Source organism: Sphaerodactylus townsendi, linkage group LG06 (genome assembly GCF_021028975.2).
Source record: "Sphaerodactylus townsendi isolate TG3544 linkage group LG06, MPM_Stown_v2.3, whole genome shotgun sequence".
In the NCBI taxonomy this organism is placed as follows: Eukaryota; Metazoa; Chordata; class Lepidosauria; order Squamata; family Sphaerodactylidae; genus Sphaerodactylus; species Sphaerodactylus townsendi.
The window spans coordinates 82,229,009-82,245,394 of NC_059430.1; the positions used below are offsets into that span (position 1 = coordinate 82,229,009).

The window sequence follows — 16,386 nt, forward strand, 5'->3', positions numbered from 1 at the left end:
GGGTGGTAAGGGTAGCGGTGGGGTGGCAAGGGATGGCTAGGGGTGGGGGAAATGGGAAAGGGTGGCAGGGGGAGGGGAAGGGGAAGGGAAGGTCTCTGCCAGCCTCCCATCCCCAATTACCTTTATGGCATGGCGGTGGTCTCAGGCAGTGCCTCTTTCCTTCCTTGGCCTGGCCTCCTTCCCCCCTCCGCCATGCCCTGCCCTGCCCCTCCAAACTGCTCCTTTGAATCCCACCACTGAAACTGGTTGTTAAATTATTTTAATTCCACCACTGCCTAAGCCTCCGCTGTTGTGGATTCCCTATCAAAATAGGAGGGACCAGGAGGAAGGCTGGCAGTTGGCAGCTGTTCCTCCAGGGCCTCCAATGTGCCCTGTGGAACCCAGGAAATGTGAAGCAGGGAAACTGAGACTAGGGCCCCTTCTGCACACGCAAAATAATGCGTTTTCAAACCACTTTCACAACTGTTTGCAAGTGGATTTTGCTATTCCGCACAGCTTCAAAGAGCACTGAAAGCAGTTTGAAAGTACATTATTCTGCATGTGCGGAATGAGCCTAGGTGTCATGAGCTGGATACTTATCAGGACACAGAGGACTTTGAGGCAGAACTTGAAGACACAGTGAAGCCAGAGGAGGCTGATCCAGAGGAAGACCTGGCAGCAGAGCCAACTCCCAGCCCTTTCCTGCTTGATGACATGCAGGTGGAGGAACCTGCAGATCCTTCTAGGGAACCGAGTGATGAGCCCACTGTGCACAGGAGGCAGAAACAGAGGTAGCTGCTTCAGAAATAAAGGAGGAGTGCTCATCTGGCAGCAAGATATGGGAGAATAGAAGTATCTACATCTGATGAGGATTAACTTCTTGAAGAATCCCAACCCCTGGGACAAGGCTCTCTATATAAACCTTGAGCCTGCTTCTGACTGGGTGCAACAAATGTGTTTCCTGTTGCTTCTGTGTGCCTGGTGAGCTCCAGCCTGATCTCCTGTGCCGTGACCTGTTGAAGTGTGACCTGACTATGCCTTGCCTGCCGCCTGCCTTGACCTGCTGTTCTGGACTTGACCACGCCCTGCCTGTCTGCAGCACACTAGGCCTCACAGATGGAAAAGGAGGATGGGGAGCCCTGAGCCTCCCCAGCGGGAAGTTCCTCAAATGGTCAGGTGGTGGCAGTGGTATACCCAGAGAGAGAGAGAAAGCCCTTTCAGGTAAAGGTGGCAACCCAAGGAAGAGGCTTAGGGTGGAATAGGGCCTGATGGACAAAGTGGGTCTGTTCCACCATGTATGCATTCAGAACAAACCCACACTGCCTGGTAAAAGTTTTTTTCTTTATACTATGTGACTGACAGCCACATCCACAAGGCCAGATGCCTCATGTGGTACCGCAGAACCACACCCGCCATTCCCAACAGGGTGTTCCAGCAGTGTGGGGAAGCAAAAAACTCCCCACTGCTGGAATGCCCCCAATAACTTAATGGACTTAAGCCACCAAAAAGGTGGTATAAGTCCAAAGCTCAGTGCATGGGTGTAGCAAAAGCAACAGCTGAGTAGAAGCTGAGTAATGTCTGCCCCTCTCCATCACATCTCTGGAATGCCCCCACTATTCAATTGGAGAAACTCAGTGCAGTGCTCTGCATTGTGTTCAACTGCTGTGGAGGGCCCAGTAGCTATCTGCTGGTAGATCTGCCCCTCTACCAGGGCAAGTGCCCCAGGGAGATCAAATCCTCCAGCACAACCTCTTGCTGCCTCCAACGGTATACCCCATCCATGGTGTGGAGGGAATCACTTTTTTTGTGGATGAATACAGCATTTCTTATTGGATTATAAACAGCACAGGACACCTGTGTTACAGAAGAATGCTCTTTAATCCTCAAAAGCAGGAAATAATATATGGCAGGATGAAAAACTAAGAATATGCAGATTGGTTCACATTGGCCTCTCTCCATTATAGATGAATAACAAATATAAATGAACAGGAAGTTATTTGATTGAACTGCAAATAACCCACGTTCTAGTACATGGGTACAAAGGACAAAGTCGTGTCTCCTGCAAACTATATCCAAAAAAATGGAGCAAAAGAGACTTTGTGGGTTCGTCTGCATACCAGCAAGCAGAGCAGGGCAGCCACAAATCTGTTATTATTGTATTCTGAGCACAGGGTGAACTTAAGGCCCTTTACCCTTACACCTGGCCTGCATGGAAAGACTGCCCTCTGCACCAGATGTGTTCAGAAGCTCAGGTTCTGATGTCAATCAATCCTTCTGTTCATGAAGAACTGGTTCTATGCAGCAACCCAAATAGTTAAGTCAATGTTCATAAAAGCACCTGGTTCCTGCCATTGATATGGAAGCATAGTAGACATTACTTTTTGACGTAGAAATGTAGAGTAAATATGCAACCTACAACAGTGTAGCCCAATGATAGGTTCATGGCTGAAATGGTTTCTGGGGGTTCTACAGGATTGCTAGCCCAGCCACCAATTTCACCAAGGATTCTCAGTAAGTAAATGATAACTTTTCATTTTATCCTGAAGCGACAACATTAGTTTATGGCACTTTGTTTCCCCTCTTACAAGCAAAAGCAAGCTCATATCCAGATTTGGGTTATGTGTTGCTACAAGTGGAGAAGAGACAGTTGTGTGGTAAAGTACAAGTTTTGCATGCAGAAAATTTAATCCATACCATAAGAGAACATCAGATTGAAAGCCTGGAAAACAGCGCAACCCTAGGCCTTGGAGAAACATCAGTCAGAGAAGTCAGTACTGGTCACCCACCTATACTTATAACCTTGGACCCAGGCTTTTCTTGCTATTCCTTAAAGCCTATCTTACGAAGTGAAGTGTTCTACTCTTTACCTTGCTTATATCTACATTTATGAATATGCAAAACTGCCTCAAAATAAGCAAGGATTCAGACACAAAGAATGACAATCAGAATAGCTTTTTGAAGAATATGGAACACATTAGGTTTTCTTGTATTGACTCAGACCATTGGTTTATCAAGGTATTGCCCACTAGAGCAAAGACGCACCCCCGGACATACCCTACTATTGCTACTGCGGCAGGGGAGGAATGAGCAACTCCTTACCCCCCTCAAGCCAATTGCCTGAAGGTGTCACATGACGGGGGAACCGCCACGTGATGGGGGAGTTGGGTGCACCTATTTAAGGCGGCACCCGGCCCAGCTCAGCCACTTTTCGAGGCTGTAAGCAAGTGGAGTTCTTGCTTGGTTGTCTGTGCTCCAGCCGGGACCAAGGCCAGTGGGGCCTCGCGTGGTGCAGCAGGAAAGAGCGTACAAGGCTTGGGGCTCAAGCAACTCATTTAGGGGCCATTTGGCATAGCAGCCACTGCTCTTGGTGCGTAAAGGAGCAGGCGGCAGGCAGGCAGGTGATTAGTGGCCCCTTTCCCACCCTCCCACCCTAGGTTTTGAGTTTCTATTGGGTTGTTTGTTACTGTTCCTTGTTAATTCTTCATCGCAGCCTGGACAGTTTGGGGCATAGGAGCACATCCGTATCAGGAAGGCAGAGTTTGCATGCCAGATCTTCCCACAGTTGGAAGCCTCAATAAGAGGTCTGGGGATAGTGGAGGGCTTGATGGCACAGACCGCGGAGGCTCTGTTTCGAGCTCACTACCCCTGGCAGGAAGGGGTGTCACAAAGTGGCATCTAGTAACTTTCTGTCCCAATCCCCATGGGAGATGGAGCCGGGTTCAGCATGGTTGCTGTCCACATGCCAGGTTCAGTGGTTGCTGCCTGGTGGCCCCTTTGTTCCCCTTATGCTCACCCAGCTTCCTATGTTTTGATTAATAAATGGGCTGTGGCCAATTATTATTCCAACTAAGAAATGTGTCAGTGGTCATTGGTGAGCGAAAATCCGCACATCTGCATGCAACTGAAGTGTTTTTTTTTAAAGTCATTTATAATCTGCCTTTTTCACTGGGATTCAATGGGTGGATTAATAAATGAAATATTTATTTAGAATATGATCAGTGTATGTTCAGATTGTTTTTCATTAAAAGGCAGTTTCATGTGTGCATTTATATTCTGCTTTTTTCCCCAACAGGGATTCAAAGCAGCTTACAAAAATATTTATCCATACATAAAGTCAATCACTATTATTCGTTCCACTGAATGACCTCTACAAATGCTATCATCTAAAACCACATGGGCAGGCTAAGCCTCGAAGCACCAGAGACTGGCACCTTCTGCTCTGACAGATTTTGAAGGCTCGTGTAACTCACACATGGTTAAGTAGCTGGCATATACATCACATCTGTCAAGTCCCGTCCATCATTTATCCATCTCATTCTTTCCATTATGTGCCAATCTTGTATGGGCATCAGTTATGTTACAGGATATTTATGGAGGAAGAGAGCAAATACACACACACACACATCAGCTTCTGCATCTGGAATAACCTCACTGAAAACCAAAATGGATTCTTTATACCAGTACGTACCAAAAATAAGCAGTTCTAACTACTGAAGCAAAAGCAATCTAGCTCTGTATTACTTGTCAGGCAATGGTCTTCTAATTAGTCAATGGGCATAATGGGCTGTAGGGAATAGGGTTGAAAATCCAGATATATCTGAGCCAAAAATAAACAGAGGAAAAGACATGTCAGCTATTTTCAGGTTTATTTTTTGCCAATAATGAAAACTGGATATCTGGATGAAGCTGAATAGCTGAAAGCTGAAATACTTTCAGCTTTCTTCAGCTTTTGGCTTTCCCTGTGGCTATTTAAGGAGAGATGTATTAATCCTAAAAAAAACGCTAATCCCAATTATGAGGCTGGTGATTGGGATTCAAATTTTGACTCCTCCAACCCATCAAAATTTATCTTGGCTAGTGCTCTGGTGGGCACTGAGGTGGGCTGTGCTGGGCTGGCAAAAGTGTTCCCTTTTGTTGGATTGCAGAAGAAGAGGCAACCCCCCTGTTGCCCTGCTAAGCAAAATAAGGAAAAAAAGGATTTTGTGTAGTCTTTTTTTAAAGGATTTTTTTAAAGATTACAAGTAGGTTTCAGTCCATTCACTTTGTGATATTAATACATTGTTTCTGAAAGTTTTTTGACGATGACCATTTTTTTAATATTACACAGGATAATGGGCCATTATGAAGGTATATGAAGTCATTCAACAACCAGGGAATGACAGACGGATATTGTTTAATGTTAATTTTATTGTGAGCCCTATGCTGCAAATGTGGCGCCTTTGTCTTGAAAAACAGCACACACCCCCTAGTCTCAAAAATATTCTTCACAGACTTAAGTGGAGTTAAATATTTTGGGGTTTCTGAAAAAAGTTGGGGGGAAAACATGGGTATTTGGCTTTTTTTAAAGTTTTGCTAAAAGCTTTTTGTTCATAGAAAACCTAAATCTGAAAAATACCAATTAAAAAATGGTACACAGTCCTAGAAGGGCACCCTACCCCATTACCTGCAAATATCAGTGGTCAGCAACTATCTTGGCATAACATTTTATGCTTCAGCAGGGTACAAGTAAAAGCTGCAGCAACACCAGCTCTATATGGGAATCCCCATCACAACCCAAAGTCACTAAGATCTTCCATAAGTGCTGGGACATTTATTCCCAGTTGTACCTGTACCATTAGTACACTGTTGTAGAAGCTAGGGCTTCATAGTTGCATAGAAAGCATAAGTTAATTGTTAAATAATACATTCATAGTAGCAAGTACATCTCAAGGTTTGTTGTTTTAGCTGATGATTATTTTAATTGTGATTGCTTCAGGTTCCAACTGTTTCAGTCCTAGGACATTGTTAAAGATACCTGCTTGATGGATAGATACCTATTTCTGCACTAGGGGCAAAGCAACAGCTTACTGTTAAGACACAAGGGATAGCTTCTCTAATACCTACTGTTAAGACACTGCATACTTTTGCCAAAGGGCAAATAGAATTTGTTCAAAAGGTTTCAAATATTTAATTATTAACAAGTTTTTAGATACAGTTAACACATTTTCATATGAACCAGTATATTGCTTGCAATGGTTGTCCACTATCACTGCAATTTAGGGTCACACAGTAATTTGCAAGGTTTCAATGGTATAGCCCACTCATACTTTAGCTTATCTGATAGCACAACAAGTTTTAAGAGGAAAATAAGAAACAGGTAGGCTTTGGATTATTGGGCTACTGTAAATTAAAGCGTATAGTTTACTAAAGCTGCCACTGAAAAGAACAAATACCAAAGAAAGTATGAGACACAAAACCAGTCTCCAGAAGCAGAACCATATAAACCAACAAGTACAATGATCAACTAAAATACACATTATCTTCAGTCACTTAAATAACAACATGCCTGCAAGAGACTCTGCTACAATTCTTGATTTCCTGTAGACCTAAGTTCTTACAACTGCAATCTTTTCTTAAAATTGTTCCAATTCTATATAATCACATCACTCAAAACCAACCCAGTATTCAAAATCCTTATGAATAAAGAAAACTTTTCTTTCACATTTCCATTAAAGGAAAGACACAAGAACTCAACTTCCTGATTAAAAACGAGACATTCCAAAAGTATACAAAACCACCAGGATAAAGAATTGAGTGGTTTGCACACTATGCTTTGTTTACTGAAGTGAAGTTTTCCTAATTCACTAATTAAGTTTCTCTGAAATCTTTACACATATTCAAAATGTATCTTCTGCCCCATCTTCACCATACTGACATCATACTACTGAATAGGTGCAAAGGGATCTAATGTAGTTTTGTGAAACAGCACAACCCCCCTCCCCAATTTTTCTCTTCTCTGTCTTCAACAGAAAGCAGAACTATGTAAACATTACAATGTCTCAATAGAGATAAAGCATTTTGAACTAGAAAGAGTTAATCAGTATATCATGTCTGCTTTTAATCTTCTATAGCAACTGTTACATTGTTTTAACACCTCTTCAAAATGACAAACGCATATGGAATATGCTAAACTGCTTTGTATGAAGATCAGACAGGCATGGGATCACAATAGCCTTTTCTTGGTTCACAGGTCTATTCATCTTTTTGAAATGCTGAAAGACATACTGGACATAGGGGAATGAATTAGCCACAGAATGACCTGCATTTTCATACAAAAAGGGGGGGGGTGTGACATCCTCTGTTATCTTTTCTTCACTTCTTGGACAAAAGAAAACGTATTCATAAAATCCAGCATTTAAACCACTCTCTCCTACTCATCTCAGAACAAGTGTTGCCTGTTTCTTTGCCACTTGTGATTTAATTGCTTATTTTGTGTCAAGAACAACCCACTCCCACCTCAACAAAAACAGTTTTTTTCTGAACTGAGCTACTTTGTGTAGAGAGCTAACATAGAAAGTTTTATTATATGTAAAAGTTAATTAGGAGAACTGCATTATTCTGTTCATCAGGTGACTTTCTAAGAAAGTCACTAATAACTTCATTGTATATTCTCTATAATTAAATCAGAAATATACTGTACTTGCTGTGTTATTAATGATCACAAAAATTATTATTAGATACTTATTTATACCTCAAACATGTAATGTTTTACTGAGGAAGAATTCCTTAACTATGTTGAAGAATTCTGACCAGTTATTATATTTAGTTAACAAATAGACCATTGATAACTAGAATATATATTATAATAATATGAGGAAAAGACCACAGACCACTTGCTATAGTAAATACTTGAAGATTGCATTTGTAGATTAAACCTCTTTTTACATCTTTTAAAGATGTCAGATGAATACTTTGCTTCACTAAAGAGTATTGAAGTAGGTATTGCTTGAACTGGTGACTACATCTTGTTGACAGTTCTGGCAAGTCAGTCTGACCAAGTTGCCCAAACTTTGACCGTTGGTGAATATTATGGGACTGCATAATTTTTCTGTCCCAGAAAATATTTTTTAAAAGTGAGTTTTGTGAATTAATGTGAAGTAAATACTAAGAATTAAACAGAAATGTTCTATCTTCATATTTCCATTACATTTTATTGACAAATGAGAAGCCAACATTCCAGTGCTACCTGAGTATTATGTTCTAATATCTTGTCACAATAAAAATGTCTGTTGCCACTTTCATGCCACTGATTTATGTTCAATGTACCAGTAACTAGAGTTACTGAATACCTGGAGGTTAATTTGCTCAGTTTCTTACATAAAAACTGGGATAGCATTCATCTCTCTTCACACTGAAAAAATAAAAATGTGCAAATTCATTTTCTCTAAGCAAAAATGAGTGCACCATGAATATGTGTTTCAAAAAATGTGTTTCAAATTAGGTGAAAATCACAACACCAGAATGCACAGAGTAATCTAAGAAGGCAAGAAAGACATACTTACACAATACATGATAAAAAGTATGACATGTACTTATCTTCAAAATCTATTTAATTGTGTGGTGCCACACTAGAAACTGAAGCTTGACAGTGCTTGTGAATGTTGAAAAGAAATCAGTCAAAATCCTCAAATGAACAACAAATGGACCAAGCTGCAATACGTAGATCAAGCCTACAAGAAATTATATTCAACCAGTATATAACTATGTCTAATACTTAGAAGCTATTCTAATTGGTAGACATTCCTCTCCTTTTCAAAAATTAACAGCTGAGATTTATTTCAGGTAAACTAAGGTGGCTCTTCTACAGTATTCTCAAAAGACTGTTTCCTGGATTCATTAGGGAAGTAAATTTCAAAATTGTTAATATAAAGGATATCTACAAAAAACCTGAATCCTAACAGTGCCTTTGCCTTAGAATCACCTAAAATAATGAGGCCAGAAAAATGCTTCTCATACAGCTATGTTCCCTTTTATTAATCATCTCAATATTAATTAGTTCCTAGGAGGCATTACACAAGACGTGTAATACATTTGTAAACAAAAGGGAAAGAAATGTCACAGAATCTGCAAAGTTATTCCATTGAAATATGTATTTTATTTTTCCTAGCATTAGCTTGTATATGCATGTGTATATAGAAATGCTAAAATGTGCTTCAAGGACTGGCACGTGTCAAATTAAACCATCAGAAATCCTATACTGGCTGACAGGGAAAGACACTTTACCCAAGCCACACCAAAAGTTCTTTCATATTCCTAGAGTCAGCATTTTGTACTTGTCTTAACATTCATAAAGATGGATGCTGAGACATCTGGATATATGCTTTTAAATTTCTGTCTTCATTGTAAAAAAAGTATCACTTTTAAATGTCTGATTTTCCATATATTTTAAAGCACATCATTCTTATCCCACAGATGCATCCAACCATTTGTGCACCATGAAAATATGAAAAAATAATATTTTCTGTTCTTTATTAAAATTTAGTCCACTATAAAACAAATAACTAATTAAGCCACCATTCTAGAAGCTAGTGTCCCCAGTAAGGTGGACTAAAAAAAATCACAACAAAAGATTCTGTCTTTTGAAAAGAAAAATAACCTTATGTTTAAAACAGGAAATACAGTGTGTTTCTCTTATCCCCCTACAAAAGAATAATATTTCTCTCATTTTTTATTTTTTATTTTTTTAAAAAAAGAGAGCAGATTTATTTGCATGTTTCTTGGAAAAACCCTAAAAAATTAGAGGCAGAAGGCCTCTTGCAGTTTTAGGAGAAAACAGATGAGAAAAGAGCTTTCCATCCAAGCTTTGCTCTTCCATACCTTATCATAGAACTTTAGTGCCATCTATTGAAAGAGTACTGAAAATTTTTTTTCAAAAAAGAGAAAGAGGATGACTATTCAATTGTTATCAAAAAATAAGCATTTTTATTTTACATAGCAGTTCATTATAGTGTATTAATACTCTTAACAGTAACTAGCTCTAGATAGCAGGAAAGTTTGCCTTCCACCAGAAAACATCAGTTTTCAGCTACCAAATGAATAAGACAACTCAACCATTACCAAGATAAAACCACAGAATGCACTCAGCAAGAACAGAACCCTTCCTATGACTATCTTGTAAATGAAATAAATATAATCTGCTTGGAGAATAACATACCAATGGAGGGGGGGCGGTGGAGAGAAAGGGAAGGGAAGGAGGGAGATCTGTGAAACTGGAACATATCGGAAAAGAATAAAATATGATTAGGAGGTACCAACTACAGACCTTTGCATTTGAAAGGGGAGGGGAGAATAGCGTGTATGCAGGCATGCAGATATAATTACCTTCTTTAAGGAACTGGGAGTGGATGACAAATATAAGAAAACAGCAGATAGCTGCTCCTGCTAATGCCCATAAAGCTTTCAAGAGCTGCATCTCGGGTTGAAACTCAGCAAATACCCAGAAAGTCACACCATGAATTTCCAGAGCGATGCATCAATGTTCCCCGGGTTGGAGCCAGCCAGTAACCACACTTCCAACATAGAGGAAACGCTTGGGATCGGAGAGAGCTTGTTTTTCCCCTCCTGGGGGGGAGGGGGGGAGAAAGGGGGCTAACACAAAGTCTCGAGCGGCAGCAGCAGCATGATCTTCAAAGAAGACCAGCGCAGAGGAAACGGGGTCTTGGCTCCATGAATCAGCTTTCTGTTTCCTCGGGAGTTGAGCAGCATTTGGGGAGGGGGGAAGAGAGGAAGGAGAGGGAGGAAAACCAAGCTGGGCAGAATTGCGCAATCGCTCCCAGTGCGCCGACGAGGTTGTTGTGGTGTGTGTGTGTGTGCGCGCGCGTCTCTGCTGCTGCTGCCGCCGCTTCTCCTCCTCCTCTTCCTCCTCCTCCTCCAGTGACTGCTTCAGTTCAGCAATGAAGGGGAACCGGGAGCCAAGCCGAGCTTCAGAGCGCTGTCCAAGGGAAGCCGATCCACGGACTGGAGGAACGCTTCTGTTATTGCCGCTTGCTTGTCTTGGTTAGCACGATCTAAGCAGGAGGAATGGGGTGGGCATCCCGGGTTCTTTCCCCCCACCTTTATTTTTTTTTTAAAAAAAAAACGGAGCTGGCTTTTGCCTTCGACTTCCTCAAGACGATCCCGGTTTGCTTCCCTCCTCTCTCCGTCTATTTGATTCCCTTCCCAGGATCAAGGGAATCCAATGTATCCTTTCATCCTAGGACATCGCGGGTTCTAACTGGCCGTGGCGGGGCAACCCTTGCGTGGCTCTGATATGCCTTGCAAAAGGGGGAGACCTTCCTTATCCTGCCTGCCGCCACCTTTGAGCCTCCAAGGCCAGAGGCAGGAACGCCGGCTGCCCTCCTTTCCTCACTCCCCTCTGCACACCCCTCCCCTCAGCTGCACCCGCAAAGCGTATTTTGGCAAACAAGCAACTACCGCCGCCTCTGCTGCTTCGTGAAAAGGGGGGGGGAAATCAGCCCACAGGTTGATTCCTCCAACGCAGTCGCATCCCTCACCACGACCAGCAAGGCCGGGGCTAAAAGGAAGGGCAGAGCCGACCAGGCGCGGCGCAGTCCGGGTCGAGGAGCAGCTTCTGGAGCCAAGCCCTTTCCTCGCACAGGCGCTTCTTCGCTGCCAGCCAGCAAGAGGGTCGCCGGGGTTTGTTGGATGTGCGGCGGAAGGGAGGCAGAGGCCGGCTCGCCTGCCCCCGGCGCGTCGCCTCTCTTTTCGACGGCGATCTTCCACCTGCAGCTCTGCCCGACTGGGAGTTTTGTCCTCGGCCCCGACGCTACCCAGGCGGCGCAACTCAGTAGACGAGAGACGGAAGAAGCCCTCTGGGGATGCGATCTTTTCTCTTCGGAGCCGCCGCTGAGCTTCGTATTTTATTACCCTGGCTGGCTGCTCCAAGAGCGCACTTCTGCCCGCGCGAGGCTGGAGACGGGAGCGCCCTCCCGGATCACAGCCTCTTATTTAAAGGCGGCTAGCGCCATCGAGCAACTTTCCCCGCTTCTTGGGCTCCCGCAGACTGGACTCCCTCGGCGTTAATGAGCATGCCCGAGAGCCGAGCCTGCGCGCTGGGCGCAAGCAAAAACCCCTTGGCTCCAGCGTTGGTGCTTAGACGCCATCGGCAAGCTTTTCCGTTGAGCAAGGCAAAGCAAAGCAGTGCAGACTTGGGACTTGGCCGGGAACGGAGCTTGCATGGGGAAAGGGGGGGGGGGGGAGGGGGAGGAAAAAAATACCAAGGCAACAAGAGAAGAAGCGGATCCAGGCTGAGGAAAGGTAGCAACCACGGGGGCAGGGGTTGCTCTGCATACCAGAAACATTGTCCCCCCTCGTTTGAAAGTTGAACTAGGGTTTTGCTGTGGGTGTTACTATTAACATGAGTGAGAGCTTGAATGCTTCTGTCCAGCCACAATGCAGAATGCCAACCAAGTCGCTCAGCTGTCAATAGTGCCTAACAAATCAGGGAGAAGGTGGTGAGAAGCAATCGGGAAAAGGGTATGACTTTTGAAATTAGCAGAGGGCATCACAGGCAGTCCAATAGATAAACATGGAGTAAGAGTGCCACGTAGAAAACAGCGAAGATAAGCACACACCAGACATCCTTTTTGTTGTTGTTTGGTTTGTCTACATATTCTGTCAGTGCTCCACCTCTCTTATTTCTCAGTTCTACCACAATACTGTGCTGTCTGCAGCTTACTGGGGATTTCTAATTTCAACGAATCAGAACCTGTTTCCTGAAACTGCCAAATGACACCCCAACAAGTTCCCCCCCTTCTGCAGCACATTCTATTGGCACTGCGTCTCCTTAACATATTTTCTTATGCTGCAACCTGTCTCCATGGAACTTAAGCGTCAGAGAGATTGGCAGGGCTTGTTTCATTGAAATCAATTTACCTAACTATTTCCCAATTCCATGCCTTGCACCAAGATTATGTCTTGCTCTCAAAATACAATACCAAATGCCAATGTATGAAAGTGAAAATGACTGTGCTTTCTTTTTCGCGGTGGCTGCATGCTGGTGTTCTTGCCTCTCTGTTGGAGAAGGCAGATCTGCCAGTGTGGCCTTGCACCATGGGACAATTTGCCTCCGCCATCTGAATTGGGCTGTAAGTTTCTTCGGTGCTGTAGGACCACATCATATAACTCCCAAACCCTGAGGGATGATAATATCATTTTTGATACAGTACTCACCTAGTAGAATTTTGGACTTCTTAAGGAGGTCCTTTGCTGATTCTTTTTTTAAAATCTACTACTCACAACCAAACATTACCTGTCCATATGTATAATACGCAGTCTTCAAGTGATGCACTGAGGTTGCAATTCTTATAATGCAAGATAGACCAATGACCAGCATTGCACGATGATAAGAATATCACACTAGAATGACCCAGGTTCAAATTTCCATGGTGCTACAAAGCTGTGTAATCTTGGGCTAGCCAACCTCTCTCAACCTAGTAACAAGGTGGTTGTTGTAAGGCCAAAAATGGAAGAAAGGAGGGCCATGCATGTCACCACAGTCTTTGAAGGAAGGATGGGATAGAAATGTATGTAATAAATAGCAGTCATTCCAGAGACAAAATGGGAAGGGAATTATGCCCATCCCATGAAGTTCCTTGGAGAAAAAGTGGAATAAAACAAAGAAGAGGTGCCTGCATGTATAGTCCTCACCAGTCTATGGTTCTGGAGAGTAACAGCAGATTTCTAGTTAGCAGAAGGATTTTTTTTCTTTTAACAGAACTGCTCACTTTGATCTGCTTTTATTCCAGCAAGCCCCTATTAAGGGGAAAAAACCTTGCAGTCTCTGTGAGGTTAACACTTTTTATAAATTCCTGCACTGAGTCCTTATGCAAAATAGATTTTCTCTTCTGGTTCCCAGTTAGGGGATATTTTGCTGGGCAAGTTATGCAACATCTTGCTTCCCAAGTGAGTTTTTGGAAGGAAGAAACATTTTAATGGTTTTGCACACAGAAGAGCAGACTAACACTATCAAGGTGAAACACAGATAATTGTTGAAAAAAGCAGAATTAGTTTGTTTTTAAAGGAAAACTGACCTGTTTATATTGTAACAAATACCAATCTAAAATCTAACTAAAATCACCACTTCCAACTCTGACTATTTTTGTTCACTGGGGATAATATTTTTGCTATTCAAACAAAACAAAATTTAGAAGCCCCACAAAGATATCATTTTCTTCTTGGAACTCCCAACATTTACTTTTGCTCTGCCATGTCAGATCTAAATGAGCTAACATTGATGGTCAGTTGATTTTATAATCGATAAAAAGCCAACCGGTATGATGAATATGCATAAACACAATACTAGTTACTTGGAAAACATGAACACACATGGGGAGAGGGATGGGGGGGGCAAGAGAATAGGGAATAATAATTTTGAATAGCATCATCTAATTAGCACCAGAGTTATTTCTCCAGTGATACTAATTCAGTATCTCAAGCATAGTTATCAGCTTCTGCTGAGGGAATTAGTAATTATATGATCACAACAAAACCCTTTGCTGCTGTTCCTTCGTCAACAGCAAATTTGGTCATGTATCTTTTAGGCGTCTTATGCTGTGCTCATGTGGTTATATATTGCTTTTACTCATGTACCTTCAAAAATACGAGAAGTCAGTGAAAAATTGATGATGACTAGCTCAGCAGGATGGGTCCCTTGCATGTGCCAATTTAAGGGAATAGATATGTTTTGCCTTTCAGGAATTGCTTTAGGGATTTAACATTCTATTCTTTCAAAATATAAAAAGTCTATTAAATCACAATATAACTAATTTATATATATATATATATACACACACACACCACTAGAAAGAAGAATACATTCACACTGTGCATTTTCCTATATCAATTTTTTGTTTATCTACCTACCTGTCTATTGTGCTGATGTCTCTGTGGTGATGACCTGTTTGCTCCTTCCTTGAACACTGTGCAGATGTGTAGCTATAAGGGGGAGGGATGGGGACCAGCACACCAGGTGGGCGCCGGTGGGTCATGTGAGGGTGGAAAATCTGCCCCACTCCACCCCACGGAGGCCACTGCCTGGTGTCCCTCCCCGGCCCAGCCCCAGCGTAGCTATAAGGAGGCGGGGTGGGGATCGGTGCAAAAAAATAGCAAATCTCTTCTCCCCTTCCGGCCCTCCAAGCAAAACACAAGTAAGTGGGGCGTAGGGGAGGCGCGGAGAGCCAAGTGCAGGAGGACCAGCCGCAGGGGCAGTGAATCGGCCCATGGGGCAGGAGGGGCAGAAAGCTTGAAGTCTGCCCCGGGCTCCATTTTCCCCAGCTATGCCTCTGGCACTGTGTCCATTCCAAAGCATGTGGTAAAGCAGGGGGAGGAGGCTTGAAAGCTGTCCTTGCCCATTGCAATGTTTGTAGCTATGCAGTGACAGAGAATTTTAAAAGATGAGTTATTGCATGAACGTATGACTGAACGTCATGTGAGAAATCCCCAGTCCCAGTTCTTGCCCTTAGTCTTATTAACAAAGCACTTTGTCTTATTAACAAAAGAAAGCAAGGAACAATTAGATAGCCAGGAACTTGGATGTAAAAGGTAAAATTTCTGAAGTTTCATCAAAAATAATTATCTGTGCACAGTGAAATAAAATTAATGAAAGTACTCCATAGGGTCAGACTTTGCAGTACCAGACATGAGCATAACAGTTCAGTGATCAGTAGACCATCCAGTGATCATTAGTGACACAGGAATGACAGAAAGCATGAAAGTAAACATATCTGCAGCACAGTGAAATACCTGCTCTCTATACAACTGTCTTCAACCTCCAAAAGATAGAAGAAGAAAACAAATCTCTCCTTTTGCTGGAAGAGAGACAAAAATTAGTTGCTTAAAAGGATAAACGCAGTTGAAATATTAAAACATCTGATTTCTAGAGTAACTGGAATGCTTTCAATATTCATGCTACTAGAACCCATTGCTACATTACAATTATAGCATAAACCTAGAAGACTGTACTGTGTTTATCTCATTTAATTGCAGGCTGCAGACAAAAGAAGCAACTTCTTTTTCAAATACAAATGTGTGTATGATTTACATTGAAATTTGTTAACATTATTGAACCATTCATGTGGAATGTAGTTCAGTAGCTCTGAGCTACCTTTTCCTTTTAAAAATCTCAAATCCAGTGCTTGACTGACTAGGAATTATGGTGTGTTACAGCTTTTTTTGTCCAACAGGATAAAATGGATTATTAGTCACTAATCTGGGGATCATTTCAGTACTCTAGGCTCTAAGGAATTATTTTAAGACTCATAAGTACACACTCATAGCAAAGAAATATAAAGATTAGGGATCTTTACTGATCCTCCACTGTGCCCCTCCAGCACCAGTTCTGTCCTTGATATGTAGCATATGCATTGCTATCTTGTTTATGATAAGGTCCGCAACTAGTAATCTTATATAAGAAGCTGAGTTTTTCTCGTATTCTAGAATGTTTTAGCTAATGAATACAGCCATCTCCCCAAGTTAAACTGTATAAGACTATCATTGCAAAAATTATGTTCCCTGAGCATCTTTTTTCTGAAAGTATTACTTAAAAATAAGCTCCTCCGATATCCCGAGTTAGTGTGTTCAAGGCCAGAA

At 42.2% G+C, this 16,386-nt stretch overlaps 1 protein-coding gene across 4 annotated transcripts in view; it reads right to left on the minus strand.

Annotated features, from left to right (window-relative positions):
• Window positions 1-16,386, minus strand: part of TAFA5 (TAFA chemokine like family member 5) — a 420,937-nt gene that overhangs the window by 286,374 nt on the left and 118,177 nt on the right. Inside the window, exon 1 of one of the 4 annotated variants that reach the window (XM_048501459.1) lies at window positions 10,120-11,941. The exons of the other annotated variants lie outside the window; for them this stretch is intronic. Within the exon in view, the coding sequence (XP_048357416.1) occupies window positions 10,120-10,210 (91 nt within the window). The 5' untranslated portion in view covers window positions 10,211-11,941. Of the gene's footprint in view, window positions 1-10,119; window positions 11,942-16,386 lie in introns of those variants that run through there. 4 annotated transcript variants of the gene reach the window in all.